General features: G+C 45.2%; 1 protein-coding gene across 5 annotated transcripts in view; it reads left to right on the plus strand.

Moving 5' to 3' along the window:
* TTC13 (tetratricopeptide repeat domain 13) overlaps nucleotides 1-16,527 on the plus strand; it is a 1,316,170-nt gene that overhangs the window by 70,587 nt on the left and 1,229,056 nt on the right. For all 5 annotated transcript variants that reach the window (XM_085612046.1, XM_085612047.1, XM_085612049.1 and 2 more), the window contains exon 2: nucleotides 14,971-15,065. In XM_085612046.1, coding sequence (XP_085468172.1) covers nucleotides 14,971-15,065 — 95 coding nt within the window. The remainder of the gene's footprint in view (nucleotides 1-14,970; nucleotides 15,066-16,527) is intronic.

Genomic DNA, 16,527 nt, shown 5'->3' on the forward strand with positions numbered 1-16,527 from the left:
GTGGGCTCCCTTGTTATCCTCCTCGCACCCCGTTAGTACCAGGCAGCCAAGACCCGGAGGGCCCAGGCAGGGTGATTGAGACTTTAGGGACTGGGGTCACCTCACCCTCCACTCCGCAGGCTCTGCTGATTCCTGATGTGGCACGTTGCAAACAGCCGCTTTTAGCTTACGTTTGGCCGGCCGTTCGCTTGAAGGCCAGGCGAGGGTTCAATAGTGCCTCCAGGGGTTCCCAGGGCAGCGACCAAGGGGTGAGGGCGTGTTGGTGCTTCACTTAGGCCCAGCTCCAGGGACACCCTCAGGGAACTTGGAATGGGCGGACTTCTCCGATATCTTCCTTACCCCCCCCCCCCCCCAGTCGTCCCAGGCAGGGGGGGGGGCCCACACCCTCCGCTCCTCAGGCCACAGCCGATTCCTGAAGCAGCGTGATGCAGAGGGCCTCTGTTAGATTGTGTGGGCCGGCTGTTAGCTTGAGGGCCAGGCGAGAGTTCAAACGTGCCTCCAGGGAGTCTGAGAGCCCTGTGCAGGGCCGTGGGCAGGAGCACCGTGTCTCTACCCTCCGATGCGCCTCACAGGAGGCCTGCAGAAATCGACAGACATCTGCCCAGAGCCCTCACCTGGGCATGCAGCATGGTCCCCTCATGAAAATGGCGCTCAGGGCACTCAGGATGGGCGACAAGCCTGTGCTAGGTGCTGCGTCTGCACCGTTCGGTGCCTCACGAGCCCCTGCAGCTCACCCATTTGCCAGGAATCTCCCTGCCGGCACCTGAAGTTAGGATTCATGCCAGTCCGTCGTGAATGGCGACGGATGGGCCCTGAGCCGGCGGAGAGCAATCAGGATACATCCTACTCCTTTCTCTTCCAGGCCACGCCCCAAAGAGCCAAGTTTTAAGGGAACCTTTAAAGACCTGGATGTCCTCTGCTACGCAAACAAATGATGGCCGGAATGCTGAATAAATCATACATTCACCCCCAGTCAAGAGATCTGGGATAAATCCATCGTTCTTTTGTTCACCATGCCACCCCAGTTTAGACCCAGCCGTATGCTAATCAGTCTTGACCCTGTGCTTCATGGGAACAGTCCAGACCGAACCGCCAAGCCATGTCCTCCCTGGCCCGGAAACAAGCATCCTGGAACCGGTTTCTGGGTATTACCCGGGCTAGCTTGAATCCAGTGGCACAGTGAGCAAGGACCCATGTCTGGGCATACCCGTCCCACTTAGGGTGAAAAGTGCTAGGCAAACAAATGATGGATAGTTTGGGCTGGACTGTTCCCATTGGGCACAGGATCAAGACTGATTTGCATATGGCTGGGTTCAAGCTGGAAAGGCATGGTGATTAAAACGATGGATTTAGGCCCATATCTCTGTACTGGGGTGAATGTATGACATTGTTCTGCATTCTGTCCATCAATTGTTGTTTTTGCATTTGTCACACGAGTGGGACGGGTATGCCCAGACGTGGGTCCCGTGCTCTCCATGCCACTGGAGTCAAGCTATCGTGGCTGATGAGGGGTGAAACCCTGAAACCGGTCCTAGGATGCTTGTTTCCAGTCTAGGGAGGCCCTGGCCTGGCAGTTCGGGCTGGACTGTTCCTATTGGACACAGGGTCAAGACTGATTTGCATATGGCTGGGTTCAAGCTGGAAAAAAAACGATGGATTTAGGCCCAGTGCTCTGTACTGGGGTGAATGTATGACATTATTCTGCATTCTTCCAGCAATTGTTATTTTTGGATGTCCTCTGTGGCACAAAGCTGTTGTGGGAGCGCATTCGACTCCTTTGCAGTCATGTAGGAGTAGGACCTGTCACCTCCCCTATTTTCTTCGGAATGAAGGGATCACCACAAGCAAGAAGTTGGTGGATCAGAGTGATCTGGAAGGTTGGTAAGGAATAAATCTATTGGGCAGATACCGAGGGCCAGTAAGGTAAAAACTCTCTGTGACAAGACTAGCCCTTTGAACCTTACACGGTCCTTGATAGGTAGCCAGTTTGTTCTTGCAAATCAGGCTGTATGTGGATTCTCCTGGAGAGTTTCAGCAGGAACCTAGACGTAGCGTTCTGGAGCAGCTGTATCTCTTTAAGAGCTATGCCGGCATGCCCAAATACAGCGAGTTTCGTAGTCCAGTCTTGAGGTAATCGGGGCCCGTATCACTGTTTTTTGCTGCAGAAGGAGAAGGTAAAGGAACTTTTTTATCAGCTTTAAAATTTCAAAACACGAGCCTATTATGCCAGTCATCTGGGGGAGGGACCTATGGATGCTGCACTCTCAAATTTCAGCCCCAGATTTCAAGCCACGGTGGTGGAGGCAGTGATACATCATTTTGACCAGAGGTCATTGTCCCAGCTAGGCGGTGGGATTCAAGCAGGGGCAGCATTCCTGTTTTGCTGGTATTGCACTGGAGGCAGCTATTGCACATCCATTGGAACACTGCGGACCAGCATGCCTTAAAATTGCTCTGTGAATTGGGGATATTTTTATCCAGAGTGAGAAGCAGTAGTGTATCATCTGCATATAATACAATTTGTACTCCATATGATTCAGTCAAGGTCGCCCATGGGGTAATATATACATTAAATAAAGTAGGGCTCGGTGCAGTCCCCTATGTGGAGCAATCCAAACAGATTGGGATTTGCCTGTAAAAAAAGCAGTACCAGGTCAATGTGGAGCTGCAGACGCCTATGGCACCCAGATGATGTAGGAGTGTTGTGTGCGAGACTGTCAAAAGCTGCAGATAGATGGAGGAGAATCCATGCCACCTGCTTTCCGCGATCCACCACTGAATTAATCGTGCCCGCCACCTCCAACAAGGTCGTGTTGGTACGGAAGCCCAGTGACTGAGAAATTAGCAAGGTTGGATATTTCTGCCGATGGCTGTTTCTAACTGTTGGAAACGGTGGCTGATTTACGGATAGATTTAAAAGCTGATTTAAAGATGATTTTATTGCCTCACAGTTGGAAACAAGAATATGAGGGGGGCAAGGTTCATCAGGGGACCCTGATTTACAAAGTTTGAGAGGGTCAGCCAGCTGCTCCTGTGAAATATGGGCGAATTCCTGCAGCGCATGGCAACAAGGGGAAGAGAACCAGAAGTGTCTTAGTGCCTCTGATGCCTAGGGCGTCAGGGTTTGTGGAATCCAAGGATTCAATGATAGCTTTGATTTTAAGTGTTGAAGAAATTTGAGAGTTAGGTGCAAGGTACTAGGGCGTCATAATTTTTTCATTTGTTAACGATTTTAAAAATCAGGTTTATTGTGATAAGTATCAATCTGAGCTGTGAAAAAGTTAGATTATGCTTTCTTAATTGCAAAGTCAGAAATATCTAAAGCCTTTTCTAAACTGATGTATCCTTTGCGAGGTGCTGACGCTTCCAGCTTCTTTCTAATTTTTTCCAATATTTGTTTCAGGAGCTTGTTTAGCTCCTCGTTAAACCATGGTGCAGACTGTGCTTTTATGCTAAGGAGGTGGTATCTCTCGGTTTGATGGGTGCGATGTAGTCAGTTACCATGTAAGCCCGACATTGACCGAACTCACATCAACCTCAATGTCCCCACTCATATGAGCAGAATGTTCGCTGAAGACGAGGCTAAACTCAGACGAGGAAACTGTGGCCTATGTTTGACGAGGTCAAGAGGAACACTTCCTGTGTCTTCTTAGGCCATGACCCACTAACCAATTGAAGTAAATAAGGGAGTGTTCTAACCAGGCCAAGGGTTTAATGTGTAACACAGATACTTGGCAGTTAGAAAAGATAGTATCTAAAATGTTGCCCACTAGGTGAGTGGGGTGGGTAGCAAACTGTGGCAAAACCGATTTATCCAGAAGGAGTTGGCCATGTGTATCAGCGAGAGAGTCCAGATGAATATTTAGATCGCCAAGTACTGTGAAAGTGCAGTATTATCAACAAGTATTTAGAGAGTAATTTGTCCAGGGAAGACAGGAAATCGCCTTCATGCCCTGGAGGGCGATATATCTGCCCACCAGCCAAGGTTTTGTTGAGTAAGAGTGTGAGGCAGAAAACCATAGATTCTTCCCCCAAAAGTCCTTTAGTATCGAAGTTGACACAGTTGAAGGCGTGTTTATAAATTATAGCGCTACTTGCCCCTTTATTCCCCACTCTATTGAGGTGCAACATGGAGTATCCGGCCGGAATGTCCAGTGGCACATATGGTGTGGATCATGGCTGTGCTGGGCATTTTTGTGCAAAAAGCAAATATTGCAGCATAAAGGATGTCAGTAGCCCCTTGTAAGCATTTTGGAGCTACCAGGAGGTGAATGTACGGACTTAGAGGGCGTGTACGGTCTAGGGAGGGTGGAAGTGCACTGCATGCAGATAGAGGGAAGGGCCCGTCCTGGGGAGTTTGACCTACCTGGGCAAGGAGGGTCCCATCTGTGGGAGTGAAACTCGGTGGCTAAGTAAATGATACCCTGCTTGTATGTTGTGAAATGGGCAGCATGGCTGGCGCTGAGCATGGAGCGAGTGTGGATGGGCGTCTACGGGCGGGCGCATACGGGCTTGCCTTAAGCCCGCCTATGACGTGTCTGCACACCAGCCCTCTTTATACAAAGTGCCGACATCTATCAATGGCCGAGCGCTAGGCTGCTAACCTGAAAATAGGCATCTGGAGCTGCGAATAGGCTTAAACAAACCCCCTCATCAAAGAAAAGTGCAAGTGCGGCTGTTAAAATGCCCAAAAGTGCGAAGCGCTCTTCTTGCAGCTCCCCACAGGATAACTTGAAAGTGCAAGTATTTGAGCAAATTTGAGTAGACAGGTTATTTGTGCAACATAAGCAAATTCAGTAACACAACAACGCAAATTCAATAACACATTAAGAATGGGTGCATCAAAAATCAAATACTGAAGCTGTCAAGTAAAATAAACAAGGTGCATTCTGCTATATGTGTGTTTGTTTCCAACAGGGACATTTCTAGTCTTAACATCAGGTTATCTATATGTGTGAATCCCCAGTTGTTAATTGCCTGCAGGTGGGAAGCCCATTTCATGTCTACCTTGATTGGCTTCCTAAACCCACAAGACCATTTATTCAATAGCCTTGGAAGTGTCTTGTCTAACTTTGTTTGACCTAAAATCCACATCATGTTGTGTATTAGTTTAAAGTAGTATTGACCATGAGTTGATCTCTGATCATCTCATCGACAGATACTCCAAAGATATAGGAGTTAGCTAAACCCCTCAGTGCCGCAAATACGCACAAGTGTGAGCGTAGTACATGTATGAAAGGTATGATTCTCTGTTCTTGCCTCATCAAAGTCTTCAATATCTTTAGTCCCCATGGCAGGCACCTGCCAGGGGAAAGGTCTAAATATTTCTTGTCCTTCTGACTTTTGACAATGCAGCAGAATGCTCTTTTTTCCTATTTACATTCGTTTTGGCAGCTTCAATTGCTACCAAGTATGTTAGAATGCTTCCCTCCATCCAAGGAACTATGATGTTCCCTTTAAGTTGGAGAAATGTTTGGGAAGAGTTAAATCGAGAATTTACATGGAAAGTCCAGTTATATGACACTAGACTGTATTGTTTGTTATTACTACTTTCTTGCATTGCCACCCTCCTACTCTCCAGCTTTTCACTGAAGACTTTAGTTCTCAAGACTTGATTCTACCCCACAGCAGCTTCAGAAAACAGTCCTGTGCCGATTTGTACTCCGATTGCATGTGTGAGTACTGAAAGCTGGCATTCCATATGGAAGGATGCCATTGAAGATGCTGTTGGGTGGGCTTGAGCGTTGCCACCAGCACCTCTTGTGTGGGGGTATCACTCTTGTCATGCCAGGTAATCCTTGAGGCTCAGGACTTCAGTGACCAAAGAAGGCTTGTTGCAGCCTGGGTCTATGAAGGTTTGATTCATACAGCCTTGTGCTATGAATTCTGGTTAAGGTCCCGGACCAAGAATGTTGGATACAGGACGTTATTTAGAATAGGCATATAGTTCACCACTCTCTGGAAGGATTCCTTTTCCGGACCAGGCAGAACACAATGTGCTGTACTTTCGAGATCCCTTCCAGGCAGGTGGAGATCTCCGTAATTGGATCCACCTCACAGACGCTTTGCTGAGCGAGCACCACGCTAAATTGCACCTCCTCGGTATAGTTTGTTTTTACAAAAATAAACTTCCAAAGAGGGAGTTAGTCATTGCAAACAAAAAAAAGCCCTTGCTACGCATAGTCTTCTTGCAGCATATGTATATTGTTTCTTTGGTTTCCTTTTCGGGCCTCCCAGGCTTTTCCTGGTGCTTCAAAACAGAAATAAGACTTGGCAAAACTAATAGGTCTCGGCGATCCTAGAGCTATAGGTGTTGTTAATGTCTATAGGCTAATGCTATAGGTGTTAATGTCTATAGGCTGATCTGTTAATATGTCAAATGCTAATGGCACATCAGCGAAGCCATGCTTACTCGGTGCCAGTGAAGCCTGCCATCCTCGCAGCCTCACCAGTGTAGCTTGTAATGTGCCCTCACCCCTCTGGGGGCCAGAGCACTGAAAGCAGGGCAGCAGACATGCATCGGCATAGAGAAACAACATCTTCACTGCAATTCTTCGCATACAAATAGCATCATGTAATAACCATGTTATTTTCATTAGTTGGCATAATGAAACCAATTGTTATTTGTAATTGTGGTCTCCCTGCATGCATGGAACAATGTATATGTTCCTACTAAATATTTTTTTCCATGATATATTTGTTGTTCCATCACATGAAAGAGATTTATAAAAGGTATATTATGGAAATGTATGTTGGTAAATATAACATAGCCACTTTGTTTTGCATGCAAAGGCCAGCCTTTAAGTTGATAATTGTGGCAATTAAAAATCAAGCGCACCGGTATGATCAAATAATGCATCAAGAGAAATGTAAATATGAACTCGCACATCTGTGTATTTCATAGAGGCTTTGTGTGAGTGCATGTCTGAAACATAAAACCGATGTAAAGCATTTTTTTAAGCGATATTTTGAAAGTAAATCCGAATTAACTCAGGGGTGTGGAATTTAGTAAAATATCTACTTGTCCATAGGACAGGTAGCTTCATAAATCTACATGTCCTGTACAAAATCCACTTGTCCCTTTGGTGCATTGATGTGCACCGTCAAATAATGGCAGCACTCATTATAGAAGAGCTCGGATAATAGCCTCTCTGGTTATGTTAGGCTCATAGTATAGAAGGATTTGAAAACTAGTGATTTCCGCATTTTGCCTCTTTTCTGCAGACCTACACATTTATCCTTTCATTCACCCACTGATATCTAACATTTCACCTTTACATTAGCTTCCATTCATTCTTTAATCAGCCTTTCAACATTCTGCTTGTCAATCCATCCATCCACCCATCCATATCCAAATCTACCCATACATCCCCAAACATAGCCATCCATCCGTCCATCTTTTGGCTCACCCATTCTTCCTCTCATCCATCAATTTACCCTTTCACTCATCCATCCTTCCACTCATCCATCAATTTATCCTTTCACTCATCCATCTTTTTGCTTACTGATCCATCCACCCTGCAACCATCTATCTTTTCACCCTTTCCTTCATCAACACATCCATCGTCCATCCAACATCCCTGTTACTAATCCACCCTTTCACTCACATCCATCCTTTCACTCACTCATCCTAACACGTTAATTATGGGCTTTTGTCTGCCGAGCTGCAGACAGAAGAGGCTCATCAAGAGCTCCACCCCGCTGTAGCTGCTAAAGCAAGTGGTTCACAACACCCCTGGCCAAACCTTTCCTTCCAGCTCCAAATCTATCATTCAAACTCATCCATCCCTCCTTCCACTCATCCATCCATCCACTCATCCATTCATCCACTTTCACCCCCTCCATCCACCTTTTCACTCATATCCATCCACTCTTTCACTCATCCCTCCATCCAGCCATCCTTGTGCTCTTCCATCTTTCACTCCTCCATCCCACTCAAATCCATCCACCCTTTCACTCACCCACCATTCATCCTTTTGCTCTTCCGTCTTTCACCCCATCACCCTCCTTTTCACTCAAATCCATCCACCCTTTTACTCATCCCTCCATTCATCCATCCTTTTGCTCTTCCATCTTTCACTCAAATCCATCCACCCTTTCACTCAAATCCATCCATCCACCCTTTGACTCATCCTTCCACCCACCCATCAATCTTCACATCCTTCCTTCCACCCACCCATCTTCACATCCTTCCACCCACCCATCAATCTTCACATTCACCCAGCCATCCATCCATCCTTCCATCCATCCATCCACTTTCACCCCATCCATTCACCCTTTCACTCACTCTCTCATCCATTAATCCACCCTTTCATTCAACCATCCATCCTTTCACTCACTCTCTCTCTCTCTCTCTCTCAACCATTAATCCACCCTTTCATTCAACCATTCATCCTTTCACTCACTCTCTCATCCATTAATCCATCCTTTCATTCAACCATCCATCCTTTCACTCATCCACTTTCACCCCATCCATTCACCCTTTCACTCACTCTCTCATCCATTAATCCACCCTTTCATTCAACCATCCATCCTTTCACTCACTCTCTCAACCATTAATCCACCCTTTCATTCAACCATTCATCCTTTCACTCACTCTCTCTCTCCCATTAATCCACCCTTTCATTCAACCATTCATCCTTTCACTCACTCTCTCATCCATTAATCCATCCTTTCATTCAACCATCCATCCTTTCACTCATCCATCCACTTTCAACCCATCCATTCACCCTTTCACTCATCCATCCACACACATATATCCACTTTCAACACATCCATCCATTCACCCTTGCACTCATCCATCCTTTCACTCACCCATCCATCCTTTCACTCATCCATCCATCCGCTCATCCATCCTTTCACTCACATCCATCCTTTCACTCACTCATCCATCCATCCATCCTTTCACTCATCCATCCATCCTTTCACTCATCCATGTATATATCCATCAACCCTTTCAAGTAAATTATGAACCTTTGTCTGGAACTGCAGAAAGAAGAGGCCCATCAAGAACTCCACAGCTGCTGTTAGCTATAGTGGCGTGTTCAGATGCCCCTGGTGCAAGCACAAAGTGAGAGGAGAGGCCCAGTGCAAGGAGAGAAATTAGGGTGCGCCCGAGGATTGCATGAATTCCCCATGGGTAAACTAATGAGCTTTAATGTAAGCCCTGGATGAGGTAAGATATGAGAGGCCATTGGGAGCGGGGTTAGCAAGTACAGGCACTGGGTGAAACATAAGGTGCACAGGAAAGGCAAAGTGCAAAGGAGGGTTGTGCAGGGGCTGCAAGAGAAGAGAAAGCATGGGCTTTACTGTAGCCTTCCCCCCCCTCATCCCCGAGGCGATGGCAGGAGGGATCTTGGGGCTGATTTGAGGCCAAAGGGTGAAGCACAGAATAAAAGGCAGGGGGTCACAAGGTTAAAGTCAGAGCATGAGCCAGCCTCTTACATTCCAGTGATGTGAGTGTTCTGGAGCTGCATCTTATGCTCGAAGAAAAGGAAAGGCCCAGAGGAGGGCCTGGAAGCCTCGGGGAGAAAGCAAAATGACTCTTGCCTGACAGTGCTGTCGAGGTTTTAAATGGAGCTGCAACTTTGAGCTCAGCTCAATCATGTTGTTGTTCTGCTCTGGTGAAATTAAAGTGCAGGCCCCAGCTTTTGAATTGACCCTTTTACTGCCAATGAATTGCTCAGAGCTCCTTATTAACTGGCTGTGACAAAAAGGGTTAAACTGCTGTGTATCAGATTACCGTAAGCCTGTCTACTTGTCCTTTGGACAAGTTAGAAATTAAAACCTCTTGCCCTTGTAAGAAATCTAGATGTCTCGGGCGTCGGGAGATAGGAATTCCCCACCCCTGTAACTGGTTGAGTGCTCATGACGAGCTCAGCTCGTCATGAGTCACAGTGGTGCTGTGCTCATGACGAGCTGTGCTCATGACGAGCTGAGCTCGTCATAACTACCGCGGCTCTCCCACGCGCGATTAATTCCCCGCCTGTGCGGGAGAATTAATCAGTGGGCGGGGTTGTGACGAGCCCCCCCCCCCGCACCACGGGGGAATTACCCCCGCAGAGAAGGGGTTACAAGTAATGTTACACTGGAAAATGATTTTGTTTATTTGTACCCTGATTTGCTGGTGAAACATTTTTTAATTGTGATTGTGCCCAAAACGCACACTTGAATGTGCTTCTATCACTGCAATGGGAAGAGTTTATTTGGGTTTGTATTTAAAAAAAAGGTCATGCAATTAAAAGCCTTCGCATAACTATATATTTTTTAATTTAATCAGATGCACTCAGAATTAAAAGCAATGTTGCACCGACAAATCAAAATAAAAAAGAAACACGGTATTTTGAAGGTGTCTAACCTTGATATGCCAGTGCAACAATACATTTAATTATGAAACATGTGCTTAAACAAAGGCTTTGTATCACTTGATTTTGTTTGTAAACCCGTACAAAAGTCTTTAAATTGAAGTGATAGAAGTGTAATTTAGCCACGTGTTTTGAAAGTCTATCATGGGCACTCAGAATTGCAAGTAAATCATACTGAAGCCGGACCGGAGTGTTTACGAACCCCAATCATGTATAAAATAGTTAAAAAGGTGCCCTCAGAAAACCGTGTTTGTCAGTTGACCTCGTTCTTTGAATGCCCAGCAAATGTGACCAGATAAAAACTAGATTTGCAGTCCTGTTTAAAGAAAAAGCTTAAAGCCTTCTTTTAAGTGTATTTTTGCAATTAAATCACATGCACTCAGAATTAAAAGTAATGTTGCACTGGCAAATCACAATAAAAAATAAACTCAGTTTGCTGAAAGTATTCAACTTTTATTTGTCGGTGCAACGTTACATTTAATTGTGAATGTTCAGTAATTACTTTTACAACATGAGCTTAAACAAATGCTTTGCATCGCTTGATTTTGTTTGTAAACACGCACCCAAATAAAGTATTTATATTGAAGTGAAAAAAGTGTGATTTAGTCACGTGTTTTGAAAGTCGGTCACGGGCATGCAGAATTACAAGTATATCATACCAATGCCAGACCTGAGTGTTAATGTACACCAATTATGTGTAAAACAGCTAAATATGTGCCCTCGGACAACAACATCTGGCATTTAACCTTGATCTTTGAATGCACAGCAAGTGTGACGAGATAAATTCAAGATTTACAGGCCTCGTTACAGAGGAGCTTGGAGTAGCGAGTGAAAACGCAAGCACTTGTGTTGAGTGCTCAGTGCTCTTTAAGAAAGTAAAAAGTAGTGCCTGAAATTGATCCTATAATGGAAGCAGTGGAGGCATAGTGTAATTGGCCATGCTCTCAGGGAGGGATAAACACAGGAAGAGGAATGACAAATGCATGTCATGGACAAATGAGGAGAAAGAATATTAGAGGGCAGATTGAGACAGCAAATGAAAAGCCTATGGACGGGCTGAAGCCCGCAAAGTATATACAACGTGTCTTTTCGAGACAGTGCATGCACGGTCTAGCTGTGACCTAATGTGTGTCAGAACATTCCTCTAAAGGGGTAGATTGGCTGATGTGCTTCAACTGAGGGCTTAGTGCTACAATGGCTATAGGCTGAAGGATTCCGTTGGCAGAGCCAGTGGAAACATGACTCTTCCCAAACTCTAAATGGCACGGGTGGCCCACAAGCTTGGTAGACGAGACAACCACCACTTTTTAGTAGATGTCTTGCATTTGCAAACACTAAATGAGGCCCTCAACCTGCAGCCATGAGTACAAATTGCATCCTAAGGCCATGAATGCTTATCATGCCTTGGGCCATTTATAAACATTGCTTGTTGGGGTCATTGATGCATATTCTGCCTGAGGCTATTGATCCATGTTACTCATTGGGTCATTGATCCTCATTACTCTCTGCTCGGAATATTGCTCTTTACTGTCTGAGGCCATTGATGTTGCTTAGTGGGGGGTGGGGGTCATTGATGACGTTTACCATCAGGGATTATTGATGCTTATAAAGTCAGATGCACATTACGGTCTCTAGAGCCATAGATGTGCGATATGTTTTGTGGCTATGTATGTGTATTACGGTCTGGAGTGATAGATGTGGATTGGGTTCGGGGTTCATGCTGTACCGTCTGGGAACACAGATGCTGATTGTGGTCTGGGGATACAGGTGCACATTATGGGATTGGATGATCGGATTAGGCTGTTTAGGGCCACTGTGGCCTAGACTGTCTGAGGCCGCTGTGACTTGGGGCCTGATTTATATCTTTGCGGACGGGTTGCTCCGTCACACCGGTGACGGATATCCTGTCCGCAGAAATCTAATTCCCATAGGATATAATGGGATTTATATTTCATCTAACTGGATATCCATTTCAAAGTAGTAACTCGTCTGCCGAAATCTAAATCAGGCCCTAAAACAATCTGGGGCCGTCAATACATACACTGTCTGAAGAGATTGATGCTCATTCTGTTGGAGGCCATTGATGCTTTTACAGCCTTGAGGCTATGATGCTTGTTATATCCTTGAACCTTTGAAGATTTTACTTTCGGTTGCCATTGGGGTGCATTACTGTTAGAGCCACTGATGTAAACAATGCATAAGATAATTGCTCCATGTATTGTAGCGATCTACTGATGGATGTTCTTGCTTGGACTGTTGATGTATGTTGCATTCAGGGATCCCAGCTATATATATTTTTTCAAACATATTTTTATTGGCATTTTGAATTTACAGTGCTATTGTGCATCAAAATACGGTTTGTCAGATCATATTTCTCGTAGTCATACCATAATGCATTGCTATTCACATAGTAATTAGTCAAGTTTCCTGCCACTAGTGAGGTCTTTCGACATAGAATTTCTAAATATAACTGGGGTGCAAAACTGGGGAAGTGTTCATGGAGTTCTGGGTACAGGTGTCGAATGAGGCCTTAGGGTGGCATATGCCCCGATTGATGGTAGTTCCGCTTGTTGTGGGGGGGGGGGGGGACTGTGGTCGGTCTAGCTCCGGGATTCGGCCTTCGATTGGGGCGTATTGCGTGGTACTAATAACAGACGACTTTAGAAGTGCGCTGCAGGAGGGGATCTGGCGCACATGTTTGTGATCTGTACTTGCGATTGTGTGTCCCGTGGTGTGTGAGGGTCCTCCTCTGGGTCGTCATGGGGTAGTGGTTGTTGAATTGATTCAGTAGGATAGCCCATTCCAATGATATGGGGTGTTTAGGCATCCCTTTTACCTCTTTCTCTCGTAATGTTTCTTCCTCCGCCGTAGCCCATTTGTTGCACCGCCCCCACACATGCTGTGATCGGAGGACCTGTGGGGGACCGTTAGTGCATGGCTATGTTCCGTTTGGCTAGTAAAATGGCCAACGAGGTAAATCTGAGAGGCAATTTGTGTTTCTGCTTACGAAAGATACCCAGTGCACAGGCTTCCCAAGTGTTCAGATATGTGAGCCCGGTAAGATCCCTGAGTGACTTATGAATGCGTTGCCAATAAGGTTGTAGAGTGGGGCAGCTCCAGAACATATGGTAAAATCTTCTGCTTTTAAGTGGCATCTGGGACATAGAAACTGGGTGTCGGGGTAAAATCGTTGGAGGCGCGCTGGTGTCAAATATGCTCTGTGCAGGATGTAGAATTGTATATTTTTGAAACGCGCATTTCGAGACACCTTCTTGGAGTGTTCGAGAGCCCTCTCCTATTCTTTCTCATGTAGCGAGCGTCCTAGTTCGTCTTCCCAGGTGGACCACAGGGTCTCTAGTGGCCTGTTCATGAGTTTCAAGATGGCTTTATAGAGCCATGTGACCAGGTGTCGTCCCACTCCATATGTAAAATTGTGTGTATGACCGGGTGTGTGCCTGGTTCCCCTGTCGAGAGGTCATGGTACTGTTGATAGTTTGCGAGGAGTTGGCGGTGGAGTAGAAACTGGCCAGCGGGGAGATCATGGTCTTCTATAAGTCGTTGGAATGGCCCAAGTTGTCCATCTTCAAATAGCTACTCCATCTCAGTGATGCCACAGTCTGTCCATGTATGTAACATGTTAGATGTGTAGTAGTTTTCGTGTTTGGGCCATCCAACCAGCGGAAAAAGGGGGGGGGGGGGGAGTATGGGGGTTAGCCTGGCAAGATACGGTGTATCCTTTGCATGCACTTGCGTGCCACTGTTACTTGTAGGGAAGGGATCCCAGCTATATATTACTTTTTTTCTGCCGCATGATAAGTTGGACTCTAAGGGGCCACTTTTGAATGGGGTCTTCCCAGGGGGATCTGATTTGAAGCACCTTATTTCCTCTGATAATTTTTCATTTCTGCTCGCACTGGAATTTTTGCTGCCTTTAATAGTAATTCTTTGCTTGATTTGGGCACCCATACGATGATGATACCCACTTTTGATGGCTGCTGATCCTTACATAATGGTGGTAATTCTTGTCATTTTATTGTCATGATGAAGAACACCACTGGCATCCATGGCATGATGGTATGGACATCAGTCATAATTCTGTCCCTTGCATCATCGTGGCAAGACCTTAACATATTATGGGAATCCCTTCTCAGATACTACGATTTGCATGTAAGCAAAGCTGTGAATGTTGGGGAGAAACAATATTTGATGGATTGTTGAGTAAGCTCCCTTGGATGTTGATGGCAAGCAAGGCCCTTAGACAAATGTAGATGTTTTAACAAGTTCGTTTCATTCATTCATCCCTCCATCCATTCACATCTGCATTCATCAGTCCTTGTACTGAAGCAGCCATTTATCTATGCAGTCACTCATCTCTTTATTCATCACTGCCCTCATTCCTTTATCCGTTTATTCCCTCATGTTTGCGTTTATTCAGCCATTTTTACTTATTGGCCTAGCTTATTGTGCTTGACAATGCGTCTTTTTAAAGCGGATTCCTATGCCAATTTAAATTGTTAATAGGGATTTATTTATATTTTACTTTTGTTTCAGTGCACTGCCGTATTCCATGTGCCTGTGTATTAAATAAGACCATTTTGCTTTGCAGATTCACCTTTTTTGAACATTCCAAACGTGGATTGTGAGCCACGCGGATCTCCAGCCTGCGAATCTCTACTTGCACTCAACACTGAAAAGATTCTGGTATTTTTTCCGCCTTTTCCTTTTAAGGGCATAACCTGTGATGAATATAAGCAATGCAAACTTCTTGCTTATAGTTAAAGAGAAAATCGATGTAAAATCTTGAGTTCAGTGTCCGCTTTATTCTTTAACTAATTGCATGTATGTACATGGAGATGCCCGTTTTTTGTTGTTTTTTGTACCATATTCCAACTTGCGTATCCATGACCAGCAGACCTGTGTGACAATGAAATCGGCCCCTGTTCGCTCCATGCAGTGTGTTCCCACGTGCCCTCCTAAAGTGCATTTTGTTTGTGTTTGTTGTCTATTACACTGCTGCCCATAGCCTGCCTCGTGTCCTAAAAAATATCAGTGTTATCTACCCCACCCTTTACAGTGAGCTTCATTTACCACAACCATGTTTGTCACTCCCACTTTCTGGTGCCTTCGAGATCCTTATTGACACAAGTGGCATTTTCCTAAATTTCTTACCCACAGTCTTTATAGGCACATCAACCATTGCCCATCAGATGTATGTGCATGAAAACAGGCAGCGTAGCAAGAGCTGTTGAGTGCATAATAGCCTAGTAATGGTATATGTTGGCTGCGTGAGCTCTTATGTTCAGATTTCTGTCTCGATTTGTTCTGTTGTAGGGTATGGGAGTGCATGTTCTTTGAATGTTTTACTGGAAAATTCCAGGATTAGGTATTTGATAGACAGGCTGTTCCATTTGTACATTGTATAGGTTACATTCATGATTGAAACCTAGTTCACACCTCACAGCAACTCTTCCTCTCTTCACATTTTATGTGCACAGGGATCAATCTAAAACACCTAGAAATAATAACTGCCAGAAGTACTTGTGTAATAGGTATTAATTAGAAGGACTTCAGTCTGCCTCAGTTCTTCTGAACTCTCTCTAGGTTATCAAGTCAGAAATGCTCTTCCGTGCATTTTCTTATCACCTTAAAATTATTTTATGCCGCCTTCTAGATACATTCAGATCCTACATTAATTGCTTCCCCACATTTGTGTGTCATGATTGATCTCGGCCATTTACATTATCATGGAAGGGATGAGTTCACTCAACCCCACCAAGATGACAGTTTGTATGATAACTAACAGGAGACTAGTGGTCTTGATACCCTCCCTGAAACAGCCCTTCTCCGACCCTTTCGACCATCCACAGAGGAATCTGCTTCCTATGGCATGGTAATGCAAAGTCCTTATCCCAACTCCTCAATCTTGGAGGTAAAAAATAACATATTGACAGAAGTTCTCCAGCCTGGGCAGACATTTTCTGTGCTCCTTTTACCATTTAATGGGGCACTAATGGATACCTTAGTAGGGGCTTGGGCCAAAACTTACTCTGGCCCTCTAGTTGACAGACAAATTGCAAGATGCTATTGCATGTCCGTCCGGGTCTCAAAAACGGACATTGACACGGTTCTCTATTTGCCCCTGTATTGATGTCCTTAAACATAC

Source organism: Triturus cristatus, chromosome 6 (genome assembly GCF_964204655.1).
Source record: "Triturus cristatus chromosome 6, aTriCri1.1, whole genome shotgun sequence".
NCBI lineage: Eukaryota > Metazoa > Chordata > Amphibia > Caudata > Salamandridae > Triturus > Triturus cristatus.